Consider the following 12,741-nt stretch of genomic DNA (forward strand, 5'->3'; position numbering starts at 1 on the left):
TGTTTTTCAACCTTGAGAAATGGGCTTCCTTTGGACACAATTACATCATTAGATTGCTAAATGGCGAACTCTGATTGACTTTGTTTTTACTCCAGCCAAAGTTCCATTATTCAAGTAAGCATTTAACAATTTCACATGATGGTACCCGAAATTTGACCTGCTTAAGGTCCTCAGCGAGTTCTAGACAGGAATTTCACGTATTAAAGAGTATCACGAATTCTGATCTACTGGCAGACATATATGCTTCAACCCTTGAAACTGTAAAAATGATAACAAAAACAAAACTGTATTCTCTTCATACATGCATCAAACGATAGATATTACGGAAACTCATCAAGCCTTATTCAAGCAACTCAAAATTTTCTACCTAGTTCAAGTTCGTGTTTTGAGTAGTTTAGAGTACCGCAAAATATGTAATTTATATGAACTCTAGCACTTATCCTAAGGCTAGATGTCCAAGAATATCCTCCAAGAACTGAATGTGACTCAATAACATATTGTTTCTAGATAAGCGGAAAGATACTCTAGACATCAATGGCCAGAACTCTGTGGCAGACGGAAAGAGCCCCCAGCATAAAGCATTTGGTAGACTGGTCTAATTCTGATTGTCAGAATTATGCTCAACAGAGCTCCCAGACCACAAGCGCCAGCTAAAACTAGGAATGTAAGCCTATAGCAATCTGGACCAGCACAAGAAGACCCCCCTTGTTTAGCTGCTTCACTGTCATAGACCTGCCCAGCAAGCAGACCTGAAAAGAGGAGTGCACCTATAGGGTTCCCAAGCTGCATGAAGTTAAATATGACTCCGAAATGCCTCAAACCAAAAAGCTCAGATGCAGTTGGAATCATTATGGCAAACTGAAACCCAAAGCAAATACCAAGTAATGCTGTTGCAGCATATAGAGTTCCATTCAGAGCTGAAGCATAAAGAAGAAACGTAATAACCATGAGTACTTGGGCTACAGTCATCCAAGCTGTTCGAGGAATTGCTTTTGACCTGAAATTAACAGAATACAATGTTGAATTACCTGGGAAAGATATGTTAAAAGAAGTCTTATTGTTGAGATATGCCAACTTTTCCTACAGATTTTGAGAGATTATGTTTGATATCAAAATAATTTAGTTATTAGAAGAATAAGGATATTTGTTAACCAAAGATCATGTTGGTTTGTTAACAAATGTATTAGCTAAGATTTGCTAGTAGAAGAAGATTATATTTTGTTGAGATTTTTAGGATAATTGTTAGTTGGATATTTTGCTACTTTGTTTCATGTAATCACTATAAATAGTGAGTTGATGAATATAGAACACAAACTCATTTTCCATCTTTAATACAAGTTTCTTATAAGCTTTTTTTGCAACACTAAAGTGTTGTTTCTTAGTTTATACCCCAAAAAACCAACACTTATCCAGAGTATATAGGTTCCAGAAATTGCCAGAAAAAAGAAATAAGAAGTAAGCTCAGTAATATGATTACCTGACAAAGTATTCCGAAACAGCACCAGCTCCAAGACGGCCCAAAAAGTTGCAAAAGCTGAACAAACTTAGCAATACTGTTGCATCATTCAATCCCAGAAGTGAAACTCCGATCTGTGCCAAATTATTCAGAACAGTGACTCCAGAACCAACCCCTAGGAAGTACACAAGCCACAATAGCCAGAAATCAGCTTTGATTACAGCTTCGCGAAACTTAAAGTCTTCCCCCCTTCTTGGTCTTCTTTTTTCCTTCACTGCACCTTCACCCACGGCTAGAAGAGTATCCACATCTGAGGCATCATCAGTCTCCATAAAGCTTCCAAGATATGCTGCTGAAGAAGAGGGGGTTAAAAGAGGATCTGCCTTATTTGAATCCTCCCCTGCAATCAAATTACCTGAAGAACCAGTTGATTGGTCTTTCTTTCTACGGTTAGCAGGGAATAGTGTCATTTTTAAGGGAATTGCAAGAGGAAACATCAAAAGAACAACCATGATAGCCACAAAGATATATTTGATGTAGGCACTTAGAGATAATGTGTCTGTTAGAATTGTAGTAGTGAGAAGGTAAACAGCAAGTAAGAGACTCGCTGCTTGAATGAAAAGAAAATGGACACGTTCTGAAGAGTCTTCTTCAGAAGCAGGAGTACAAGCCCGAACAAAGTACATCATGGCCAAACATATGACAGGAATACCCAATGCAAGGAACAGTAATAGCTTCGAAGCTGACCCATCAAGCACCATGGTGTACACCTCCGTTAAAACTGCAGCACTGAGCCCCACATAGCCTTTTAGAATTCCAGCAACCGTGCCTCTACTGACAGGGAAATTCCTCATGTTGGTTACAAGTACAGCTGTGCCAAGCCATGCACTGCTATGTGTGGCAACACAGAGTGCAAGAAATAACTGTCAACAGCATCAGCAATTGACTGATGAGAACTTAGATATGTTTGCCATAAAGGCAACATTTTACAGAATTTGAAACTTTAATTGAAGATGTCTATCTATTTGACATCTACCAACCCCAGAGAGAGATACTCAGAGAAGAAAAAGAAAGAAATAGTGAAAGTAAATGAACAAAAAATGGCTCCTTTGCAGCCTTCTTTGTCAAGAGAAAAATGCCAAAAGAGAATGAGTGCGATGGTAAAACAAGTCATATCTTTCTTAAGAGAATGAGTGCTTGGACACACTGGTGACACATTAAACTAAGGTGAAAAAAAAAGCAATGATATGTGTAATAGAGTTTTTAAAAAATTTTTAGATCCTCATCTTTTATGAGAAATGGCAGGAAGGGGTTGAAGGAGCTAAAAAAAGTGCCACATGGACAAGCTCTCTACATGTTCAGAGAGCTACTATGCCAGTTAGAAGTAAAGAAGAGGTAACATTTCAGCAGAAATAGCATCTAATCAAATCAACGAGGTAGAAGAACAAGAACCAATACACAGCAACTTACCCTTGCTTTTTCACTCCACCACGATAGCTAACCACAAATATACAGACATGTATGCCAATCAAGAGTATTAGCAACAAAATATTACCTCATCTCTTTCAGAAATACAAGTTTGGCACCTAGGCATGCTAAAAAATGATACTGAGTCAGAAAAGACTCGATGAAAAAGGCTCTAAGCGAAGATGGGTGAGGGCCACAATCAATTTCATAAATGAAATAGGCAAATGGATGTTTAAATCTGGATCTTGTTACTCTTTTACAAAATTTCTCCTGGCAATTCTACACATTCTGCACCTTAATAGAGATTATAAAATGCATGAGTATGTAAATACCACAAGACATACTCCACAACCATGATTACGTTGCACAAAGTTTGATCTATCACCCAAACGTGGAAGGAAAAAAAAAAAGGTGAAGAAAATTCGTTGTCATCACTTGGTTTAAGCTTCAAAAGTATTTATTAAACATGAACCAACAGTACAATGAATACTCTATGAGATGACACATGGAAACAGCTTTGTTGGGTTGATGCAGAAAAAATACTATAGTGGTCTTTGCATTAGCTCGATTGAGGGATTTATTCAAAAACCTACGAAGTTTCGAATTCTGTCAACATTATAATCAAGTAAACGAACCAACTAGTCCACATCAGAATAACCTACGTCAAAACACAGTAAATTCTTAGAAATTAATTCAGCCAAACATTAGAGTCTTGAAAGCATGACAGCATAAGCCATCCATCCCTCAGGAAACTAAAGCATTCTTTGAATTGAAAAGTCAAATATTACAGGAAAACAGACCAAAAGTAAAGAGTGCTGAACTCGACATGTTAGAAACTTGCAGCAGTAAGCATTTGACAGATATCAATTTAGCACAACCAAATCAATCTCAGAAACTATCACAGGATTATCGCAACTACTGCCAAAGAACACCAATCTCATATTTCAGAAAATGAAGTTCCCGGTAGGATGTAGAACACAACAATCATATAATATGCTTTTTTTAATGATAAATACTTGCACAGAATCAATAAATCCTAAAAATGCAAAGTAAGATGATAAATCATAGAAGCGGATAGGGATTGAGACAGAGTAAGAAAAGAACTTACAACCCAATAAGGCATGTAATGAACAGTTTCACTAACAGCAAGCCACAGAACACCATAACCCAAGAAAGACAGACAAACCGCAACAAGCAGAATAGCCCAAGGTGGGAACTTGTTGCAAGCAATACCCGGGATAATCCCTACGTTTTCTCCAAAATCATTAGCCACCCCAAGCATAGTCAGCTGCTCCTGACTGAGACCCAGTACCGATTTGAGAGCAGAAGAGTAAAGAGGAAAAGTATAGCCATTCCCAGCTGCTATTTGCACCCAAACAGCTGCTCCTAATCCCACCCATGGCGGCCTGCTCCCAGCTTTCAAAGTTACTACCATTTTTTTCTTTCTTTTTCTAGGAAGAGTCCTAGAAACAAGAAACTTGGTATCTTCCCACTTCGTAGAGCCTTTCAGACCCAAGTCATTAGTAACCAGTGATCAAGGGGTTGGATTTGGACTAGTAACAAGTTTATATTGCGTCAGACGGCAATGGGAAGGATTTTTGTCACAATAAAGGGACCCAAAGAAAAGGTCGGTTTTGATGATTCTAGTGTTCGCATTTGGTAAAGTGCATTTGATTCGATGGCAAAATGGCATACGAACTTGCGAAGTGAAGATACCGTGAATGGTGATGCCACGTATATCATATTTACAGAAAACTTTTTGCCCTTTTCTTTGGAATAATATCAGAAACCTCCTTTGAGGTTTCTCCTAGTATCACTTCACGCCCCTGAGATTCTAAAAATATCACTTGCCTCCCCCTAATAATCGTAAAATAATTATATTAGCCCTCACTTGATATATGATTCACATATCAAATAAATGGAGTTCAAAAAATAAACAAAAAGAAACAAAAGTCACTTTGTTCTCTTTCTCTGTTCTCTCATATCCTCTCTTGCTCTTTTTTTATGTGATTTTTTTTAATAAAAATTATAGTAAACTGAATTTTGTTTGTATTTTTTTATTTTATGATTGTGATAGAGTGAAGTATGATTACTTTGTTTATTTTGAGTTGATTTTTATAATGATTTAGTACAACTTAAAGGTTTGTGCCATTGATTGAGAAAATGTTAGAAAAAAATAAGTTTAATAAAAAATCAATTTTAAGCGTATAAAGTTGAATTGGTGCTAGAACTCTACAAATATATATTTTCTTTTTTAAATTTATATTTTTACGGAATATAACTTTGTGATATGATGGTATTACTATATATTGTTTTGTAGGTGATAGTTTTTGTTGAAGTGAAAGAGAAAAAGGATAATTTAGGATTTTTTCAAAATTTTATTACACAAATAACAAAAAGTAAGGAAGGTAAGTAATTTTCTAAAACATTAGAAGCGCTAAGTAATATTAAGAGAAATCTCAAAGAGATTTCTAATATTATTCCCTTTTATTTTATACCTTTTTTGGGTTGAAAATTGACATGAGAAAATAATAGCAGTCCTGAGCTAGGCTAACAACCACCATTTGCGATCATAAGCACACGTGAACCCAACGTTAGCCGTTAGCTAAAATAAAAATTCACCAAACTCACAATGGCCAACCTTAATTTCCACGTGTAGGTAGCACATGCACGTACCGTGAGGCAACAAGTCATTAGTTGAAGGTATTTCTTTAAGTGTGATCAATAGTGACAGCTTTGGAGCATTTTTTTTACTAGGTTAACGAGTTAGTGGTCCCAATAGGCGACAATGGTTTGATTGGATCGGCCAAGTCAACAATGAATATTTTGGGGGGCAAACTCATGTTTTAAAAATTTTTTAGAGCAATAACTTTATTCGGAGAGATTGAATTTTTTTTTTACTCATGAATTGCCTTTATTAGTTTTATAACTGTAGGAGAAATAACTTGTGGAGTGTTTTTCAAAAATTAGTTTTTCAAATACAATAAAAGTTACAACAAAGTACTCTAAAAGATAATCTAAAAATTAGTTTAAATTTTTTTAAAATTTTACCAAATATCTCAAAAATAAAGTGCCAATAAAAAATATTCCAAAATATTTTCTAAAAATATGTTAAAATATACTCTAAAAACTCTGCTACAGCAAAGTTTTTCGAAAACACCTTAAAAAACAGCTAATCCAAACGGAGTGTTGACTTTTACCAACACTAGCAAGTTTGAGCCTTTTAATAATTCAACTCGTATTGTCGGTATTTTTATTCAATTCCATCTATCATTGAATCAATTTCACAAGGGATGTTTAATAATAGCGTAGGTCCACAATTTCTTCTTAGCTCTTTTCGAAAGTTAATGTTGAAGTAATTTTTATTTACGTTTTTAGAGTTATAGAATGAACATAAGATTGAGATTCTAAAAATAAAAGGTTTTAGATTCAATTACTTCGATCTCTTTTCTATTTCTTAAATCTCGCCCTTTCTTTATTAAACAAAAAAAATTGGATGAACAAGAAAAAAAAATGCAAACAAGTGATCTATCTTTCTTTATAATTTTGTAAAGGTTGCAGGGATGATCAAGACAAATGGTCAGCCAACCACAGAATCCATTATAAGATCAACCAACGGCTAAGCTACCAAGCCTCGTTTTTTTTTTTTTTTTTTTTTGGGGGTAAAAAGGAGAATTGCATAAACAAAACCAGAGCACAACAGATGTTACCTGGCTATTACATATCGTCCCAATGCTACGAGAGGAAAGCACATCCCTCTGGTGTCCTCATCAAAAGCAAAAGAAATATCAGGAGGACAAGTATCAACAATTTCAAAAGATTTGTCTAAGTTGCATCCTAAACTTTGTAAGAGCATCAGCACAGCACATCTGTTGGCTTCGTGATAAACATGCATGAGCTTAAACTGCTGCAGCTGCAAAAGCAGGAATCTGCAATCCATGATGATAGGATGTAAATAATGGTCAGGACTGTCATTAGCTTTTAACCGCCAAGGATAAAATGTCAGCACAATCAACTTCTATCTCAAGTCAAGATGGGGAATTTTGAGAGATGTCGAACGTTCAATTCTTCTCCACCAAACGTTCAAATCTTCTCCACCAAACGGCAGTCATCTCATTCCTCACGCCTGATGGAACTATGTTTTCATATTCGAATCGGGAATCGACTCGGTCGAGCTTATGGGTCAGGGGTCAATGGGTTCGACCCGATTCGATCGGAATTAAACCAGATGATGTCATAAATAAAAATTATTTAAAATTTAAAATATTGTATGTAAAATACTTAAGAACATGTTAATATTAATAAATGTATATTTATATATGTTTGATGTTTCAAATATATTTAACAAGAAAATACAAAGAAATTAGAATGATCAAGTAGCAATTTATATTATTCAATGAACATTAACAAGTTTAGAATTAACATTATAGATTTGATTAAAAAATAGGAAAAATCGTTCAAAACGTCCCTCACATTTTGCAAAATGACTTTTTCATCATTTACTTTTAAAAGTGTACTTTTACGTCCCTTACAAATTCATATTGATTAAATTTAATCCCTATCTAGATTTCCGACTAGTTTTTTGTCGAAATGCACCACGTTCCTTGCACGTGATCACTTTTTAAGGGTAAAATTGTCAAATCAAAATTTACATTATTCAATCCATAGTTTCTCACATTTCACAAAATGAATTTTTTTGTCCCTCACATTTCACAAAATGAATTGTTTCGTCCCTCAGATTTCACAAAATGAATTTTTTCATCCCTCATATTTTACAAAATAATTTTTTTCATTTCTCATTGTTCATGTGTATGAATAACTTTTTTTAAAACTAATTTATATATCTATTTGATCTCACCTGGACAATACGAATAACATGTAATATATCTCTATTTAATTTTCACCTAAACATACTATTTATGTGAAATTTAAATAGATATATACAGGGGTTTAAAAAAATTGTTAGTTTTTCACTCATGTTCATTCCTTTTACTCGAAAATTGAAAACAAAGAAAATATTTAATTCTAAACATTATCAAGTGTTTATATCGAATTAAATTTAGACAGAAAAAATAAACAAAGGAAAAGTATAACAAAAAGAAGTAAGTAATTGACACTTTCAAATTTTAAAATAATCATAAGGTAAGAAATTCAACTATTGGTCTTAAAGGTAGCGAGTAAAAATTTCATATTTAAACTGCAATTTGTTAGCATGACTATCGAATTCGAATTAACACCGATTAATTAGATACTCTTATTAAACAACTCAATAAATGAATTATTACTAAAATAGAAAAGACTACAAATATTGAATAGATTCACATGGTGAAATCACACACATATATATATAGGTTTAAAACAAAATTATTAGATTTAAACCCATGTATATATCGATCTGTTTAGGTGAAATCAAATAGAGATATATTACATATTATTTGTACTGTTTATATGAAATCAACACAGTTATGGAAAACTCCAAATGTGAAGTTTCCATTGATAGTAAAAGACCAAACTTAGGAGCAGGAAAAAATGCCCACATGGCGGCTGCCAGCTTACAAAAGGTGCCCAGTACACCTCCTTGGGGCCCCCAGTATTCAAGAAGAAGCTTTCGCCAGAACAACAGGGCCTGTGGTCCTTGTGCGTTGAACAAGCCTCCTTTAACTTAGGGTTTTAAAGCCGGAATGAAGGACATCAAGTCTTTTGTCATCAGCTCTGTATGTCATCATGACCCTTGCTGATTCTTTTCTAGGCGATATATGCGGGAATACAGTCTACTTTTCTAGGGAAAATATTTTACATCCAATCAAACAGACCCTAAAATGTTTTCATTTTCCTTTTTTATTTTAAAAAAAAACTTTTAAGCCGCTACAGGGCGGAAAAAATATCAAAGTTTTTTGAATTTATCATGTAATCCATTCTTGGTTTCTTAAAAGGGTCCAGACTGTGGCTGCTGTGAATAGCCCAAAGCCAATCAAAAGCGCATCGCAGCGATCAGTTAACTGATCAGATTGTGGTTGCAGTGAATTACCCCAAGCCCAATCTAAAGAGCAAAAAGCTATAACGGGATACAGCATATGCTGGCCAGTTGACAGCCTGGTTTATTCAGTGGCCATCAATCGTTGTTGGACTCGGGATATCCACGGCCTTTTCTTCAATTGCTAATGCTGGCCCAAAATACTTGTGAAAAGAACGGGTATCTTTGCATTTACAGCTTAAAACAATTGGCTGTTATTAACAACATAACAACCTCTTTGGAGTTTATTGAGGTTAGTTTCTTTGGGTTAGACTAGGTTTAAATTGGTCTCATCTTCTATCAACCCTTTTCTGTAGGTTGATATGATTTGTTCCCGCTTGATCTTGCATTTCAAGGTAAAAATAAAACTGGAAAAAAATGTATAAAGTATATATATAAAAAAAAAAAAATTGCATGGATGGTAAATTCTCAGAGACCATCACTGGCCCCTAGTCCACACTATACCGGTACACAACTCAAAGTCGTTAGTATTTACTACTAGTACTTACGACTCGGTCTCCCGACTATGTTTCTAGCCTCCAACTTTTTCTAAAAACGGCTGAAGAAATCGTCAAGTACTGATTCGCCGAGTTGACTCGAGAAACTGGTCAGAATCGCCACAACGTTCCAGTCGGAACTCGTATCTGTACATTCGGGGAAAGGCAAAGCAGCAATAGCGGCAGTCACAAATCTTCCGCTTTGGACATGATAGATAGCCGACTCGGCCGCGGGTGGAAGTCGCCCCGCCGTCTGAGATTATGCGACGACGGCCGAATTAAGGCGGTGAGGGCCCGTTTCACCAAATCACCTTCCACGGTGCCAATTCTCACCAGCGAATTCGTCATCGCCGATCTGCTCCTGTAATCAGTTGATGACTGGACCGGTTATAGGACCCCGTGTGGTGATCATTCCTGTTGGTGTTCTTATGCAGGCTGCACCGGAACGACCCCGGGTGGGTCGTCGGCGAGCACAGGCACGTCCTCTTCTGATTAGATGGCACTGGTCTATTACTTTGCCTCGATTGCCGGGGGGAAACAACGATCGATCGGCCGGGAGAGGTTGAGAAACGGACGGAAGGCGTCGGGGAAACAGATCTGCATAAATTGACCCGAGTTGGAGATGTGGGCCGGGCCATAATGGCGGGTCCGGCTCGGGCAGAGAAGGCCGAGGAAGATGAGCAAAAACGGCCCAGAGGCGAGAGTGAGCGTTGGAAATGGTGCTGAAATCCGGCGCCGGTGGCCTTGCTTTTCGATGATGACGTCACCATCTTGTGTCGATTTCACTTGTGGATTTGAAACTGGAGAGTGTGAAATATTTTTTTAAAATTATATTCGGAAAAAAGAGTTTTTTTCTTTTTTTAAAAAAAATCTCCTAATAGCGCCGGTTGGCTCTCTATTTCGGCAAACCTAAGCAAGACTGAAGCAAGGCTTATATAGCTGGGGAAGGCGATGGCAAGTTGGGAATTAAGTGCATGTCTGAGGAGTTTTTGGTAAAGAGAAGGTGGACCGGCCGTTGGATTAGCTTAGATAGATACTGGTAGTATGTCGGGATGGTTTTCCAATGGATTAAAACTCAAAAGAACAAAAAGCTATGGGCTGTCAGATCAAGATCATGACACACTCGAGACGCGCGAGCGAGCTTGCTTTTGACGTGCCGGGGTATGTTTTATGAATTCTATCCAAGAATATTGGCAACTGAGGGTGTGATGATGACATTTGGGCCGTCATATTATCGTTTTGGCCGGCGGTCAAAGTTAAAGATGGGTAACTTTAAACAAAATGTGATTTAGTAGTAATTAATAAAAAGAATCTTTATCTATAGAATTTTGATTAATCTTATGTATATTGATTATATATACATTATTATTATTGTTGAATATTTGATAATTAATTTAAATTTTATATAATTATTAAATATTTAACTGTTATAGTTTATATAGTATTAATAGATATAAGATTAATTCATATAATTTTCCTTAAACATACGGAGTAAAAATAGCATTTGAACTCCAAATATAATTTGAGCGTAAGGTGCCAAATTTAGGTACTATTAGGATTTCAAATATATTTATATATGAAATGGCCAGTTGCGTGTGATACACTCGGATGAGATGAAATTTGGGCTGATGTGTAAGTTGAAAAAATGGTTAGGGCGCCGAAACTGGCGCCACTTGTCACTAGATCTTCGGAGCCGGTCAGTTGTCTGACACGTCCTATGTGCAATGCTCTTGTGACCCTAATTTATTGGACAAGACTGCGTCGCAGGACGAAAATATCCTCTGCATTTGGTTTAATTCCTTGCCTTCGGCCGTGTTGGATGCTCTGATTTTTCATAGATATGATGATTAATTTAATGCTAATATCTATGAAAAATATCTCAGTAGATATTCTATTAACTCAATGCATTTTTTAATTGGACCATTTGTGATGGAGTGTTGGCTGCCAGTAAATGAATTTACATTAACACCACATTTAATTTGAGAATGGGAAGGAACAAAGAAATTGGTTCTACCAAGTAAATGCGATGGGCATTTTCCTTCAAGTAAATTGAAATATATTAACAACTCTAGCCAAAATGTGCCTCAAAAAATTTGAACCAAGAAAAAAAATTAACTTCTATATGAAGAGATATGTTGCTTCTCAAAGCCTTAATTGGCACCCTTTTATTCTATATTCAAATGTTTCCCATTTGGATAAGTTATGCTGCACATACTCATAAAAACCTGTGGATTTTGTGTTTATATTTAGGCAAATGGTGCTTCTCAAAAAACTTCATGCACTCCTTAAATTTCGTTCTTTTAAACTTTTTTTGCAACTCCAAAGGTTTTTTTTTTTTGGCTTTTCCCTTCTTCAATCATTTCTTTTTGAAACATTTAATTCCAGATATTTCCCTTCTTCAATCATTTCTCTTTGAAACATTTCTTCAATCATTTAACTCCAGATTGTTCCCCAGTGAATTGTACTTGACCCACAGCAAGGTTAACCACTAACCAAACTAAAATAATAGGAAACTCCGTTTTCATGAGGTTAGGGATTTGGGTTTATCTATGTAGGCTGATAGTTATGTCTTTTAATAATAAAATGTTTATAGAGTGGCAAGGGTTAACTCATAAAATTCGATGTTAATCCATATCTTGTCTCCTTTAATCCTTCCTTTTCACTCTAACTATTGGTCACTTTCGTATTTAATCATGATTCAAGTTTACAACTAAGAAACGGCCTCCTTCCATGAAAATGAAACGAGGACCACCCTCTTACGCAGTGGAATCGACATTTGGCACTCAATTGCCTTAAAAGCACAAGAAAATGGTGGGCACCAAAGAAAAGAAAGATAACTCATGCAAGTTGATTCAATTAATAAAAATAAATTATTTCACAGCTGATGATATATCAGAATTGAGTTGACAACAATCTACGAGTATTTCTATAAGTAATCTACCATTCCAGATATGTCTTACAAAGTAATATGAAAATTGAGCCGATAATCATTTATAAGTATCTCTGTAGACGACCTATCGTATCCAGATGCGTCCTGGCTCGTAGAAACAATTGGAATTCCTTATTAAAAAAAAAAGAAAAGAAAAATATTTTCAAAAGTGAGGGGATAATGACGACGGAGTCAGCTGTCTCTCTTTAGGCGTTGGCCAAACGGCTACTTTGTATAACTGTAGGCGTCAATTTTTTGGAAGTTTCTGTCAGATGGAGCACCGAGCTTGGCGTCAACAACAACAACGTAGAATTGTATGCTGCGTCGCCAGATGACACGTAGTAGGCAAACGCGGTGAAGTCTGTGGGCTAATTTGACC

General features: G+C 35.9%; 1 protein-coding gene across 1 annotated transcript; it reads right to left on the reverse strand.

Moving 5' to 3' along the window:
* Positions 1–241: 241 nt before the first annotated feature.
* Positions 242–4,616, reverse strand: LOC113742844 (protein NUCLEAR FUSION DEFECTIVE 4-like). The gene is made up of 3 exons (XM_027270848.2): positions 4,032–4,616; positions 1,478–2,379; positions 242–997 (listed from the first exon to the last, which is right to left on the reverse strand). The coding sequence occupies exons 1-3, from the start codon at positions 4,356–4,358 to the stop codon at positions 532–534; spliced, it is 1,695 nt and encodes a 564-aa protein (XP_027126649.1). The 5' UTR covers positions 4,359–4,616; the 3' UTR covers positions 242–531.
* Positions 4,617–12,741: the final 8,125 nt, after the last annotated feature.

This window comes from Coffea arabica, chromosome 4e (genome assembly GCF_036785885.1).
Source record: "Coffea arabica cultivar ET-39 chromosome 4e, Coffea Arabica ET-39 HiFi, whole genome shotgun sequence".
Lineage (NCBI taxonomy): Eukaryota > Viridiplantae > Streptophyta > Magnoliopsida > Gentianales > Rubiaceae > Coffea > Coffea arabica.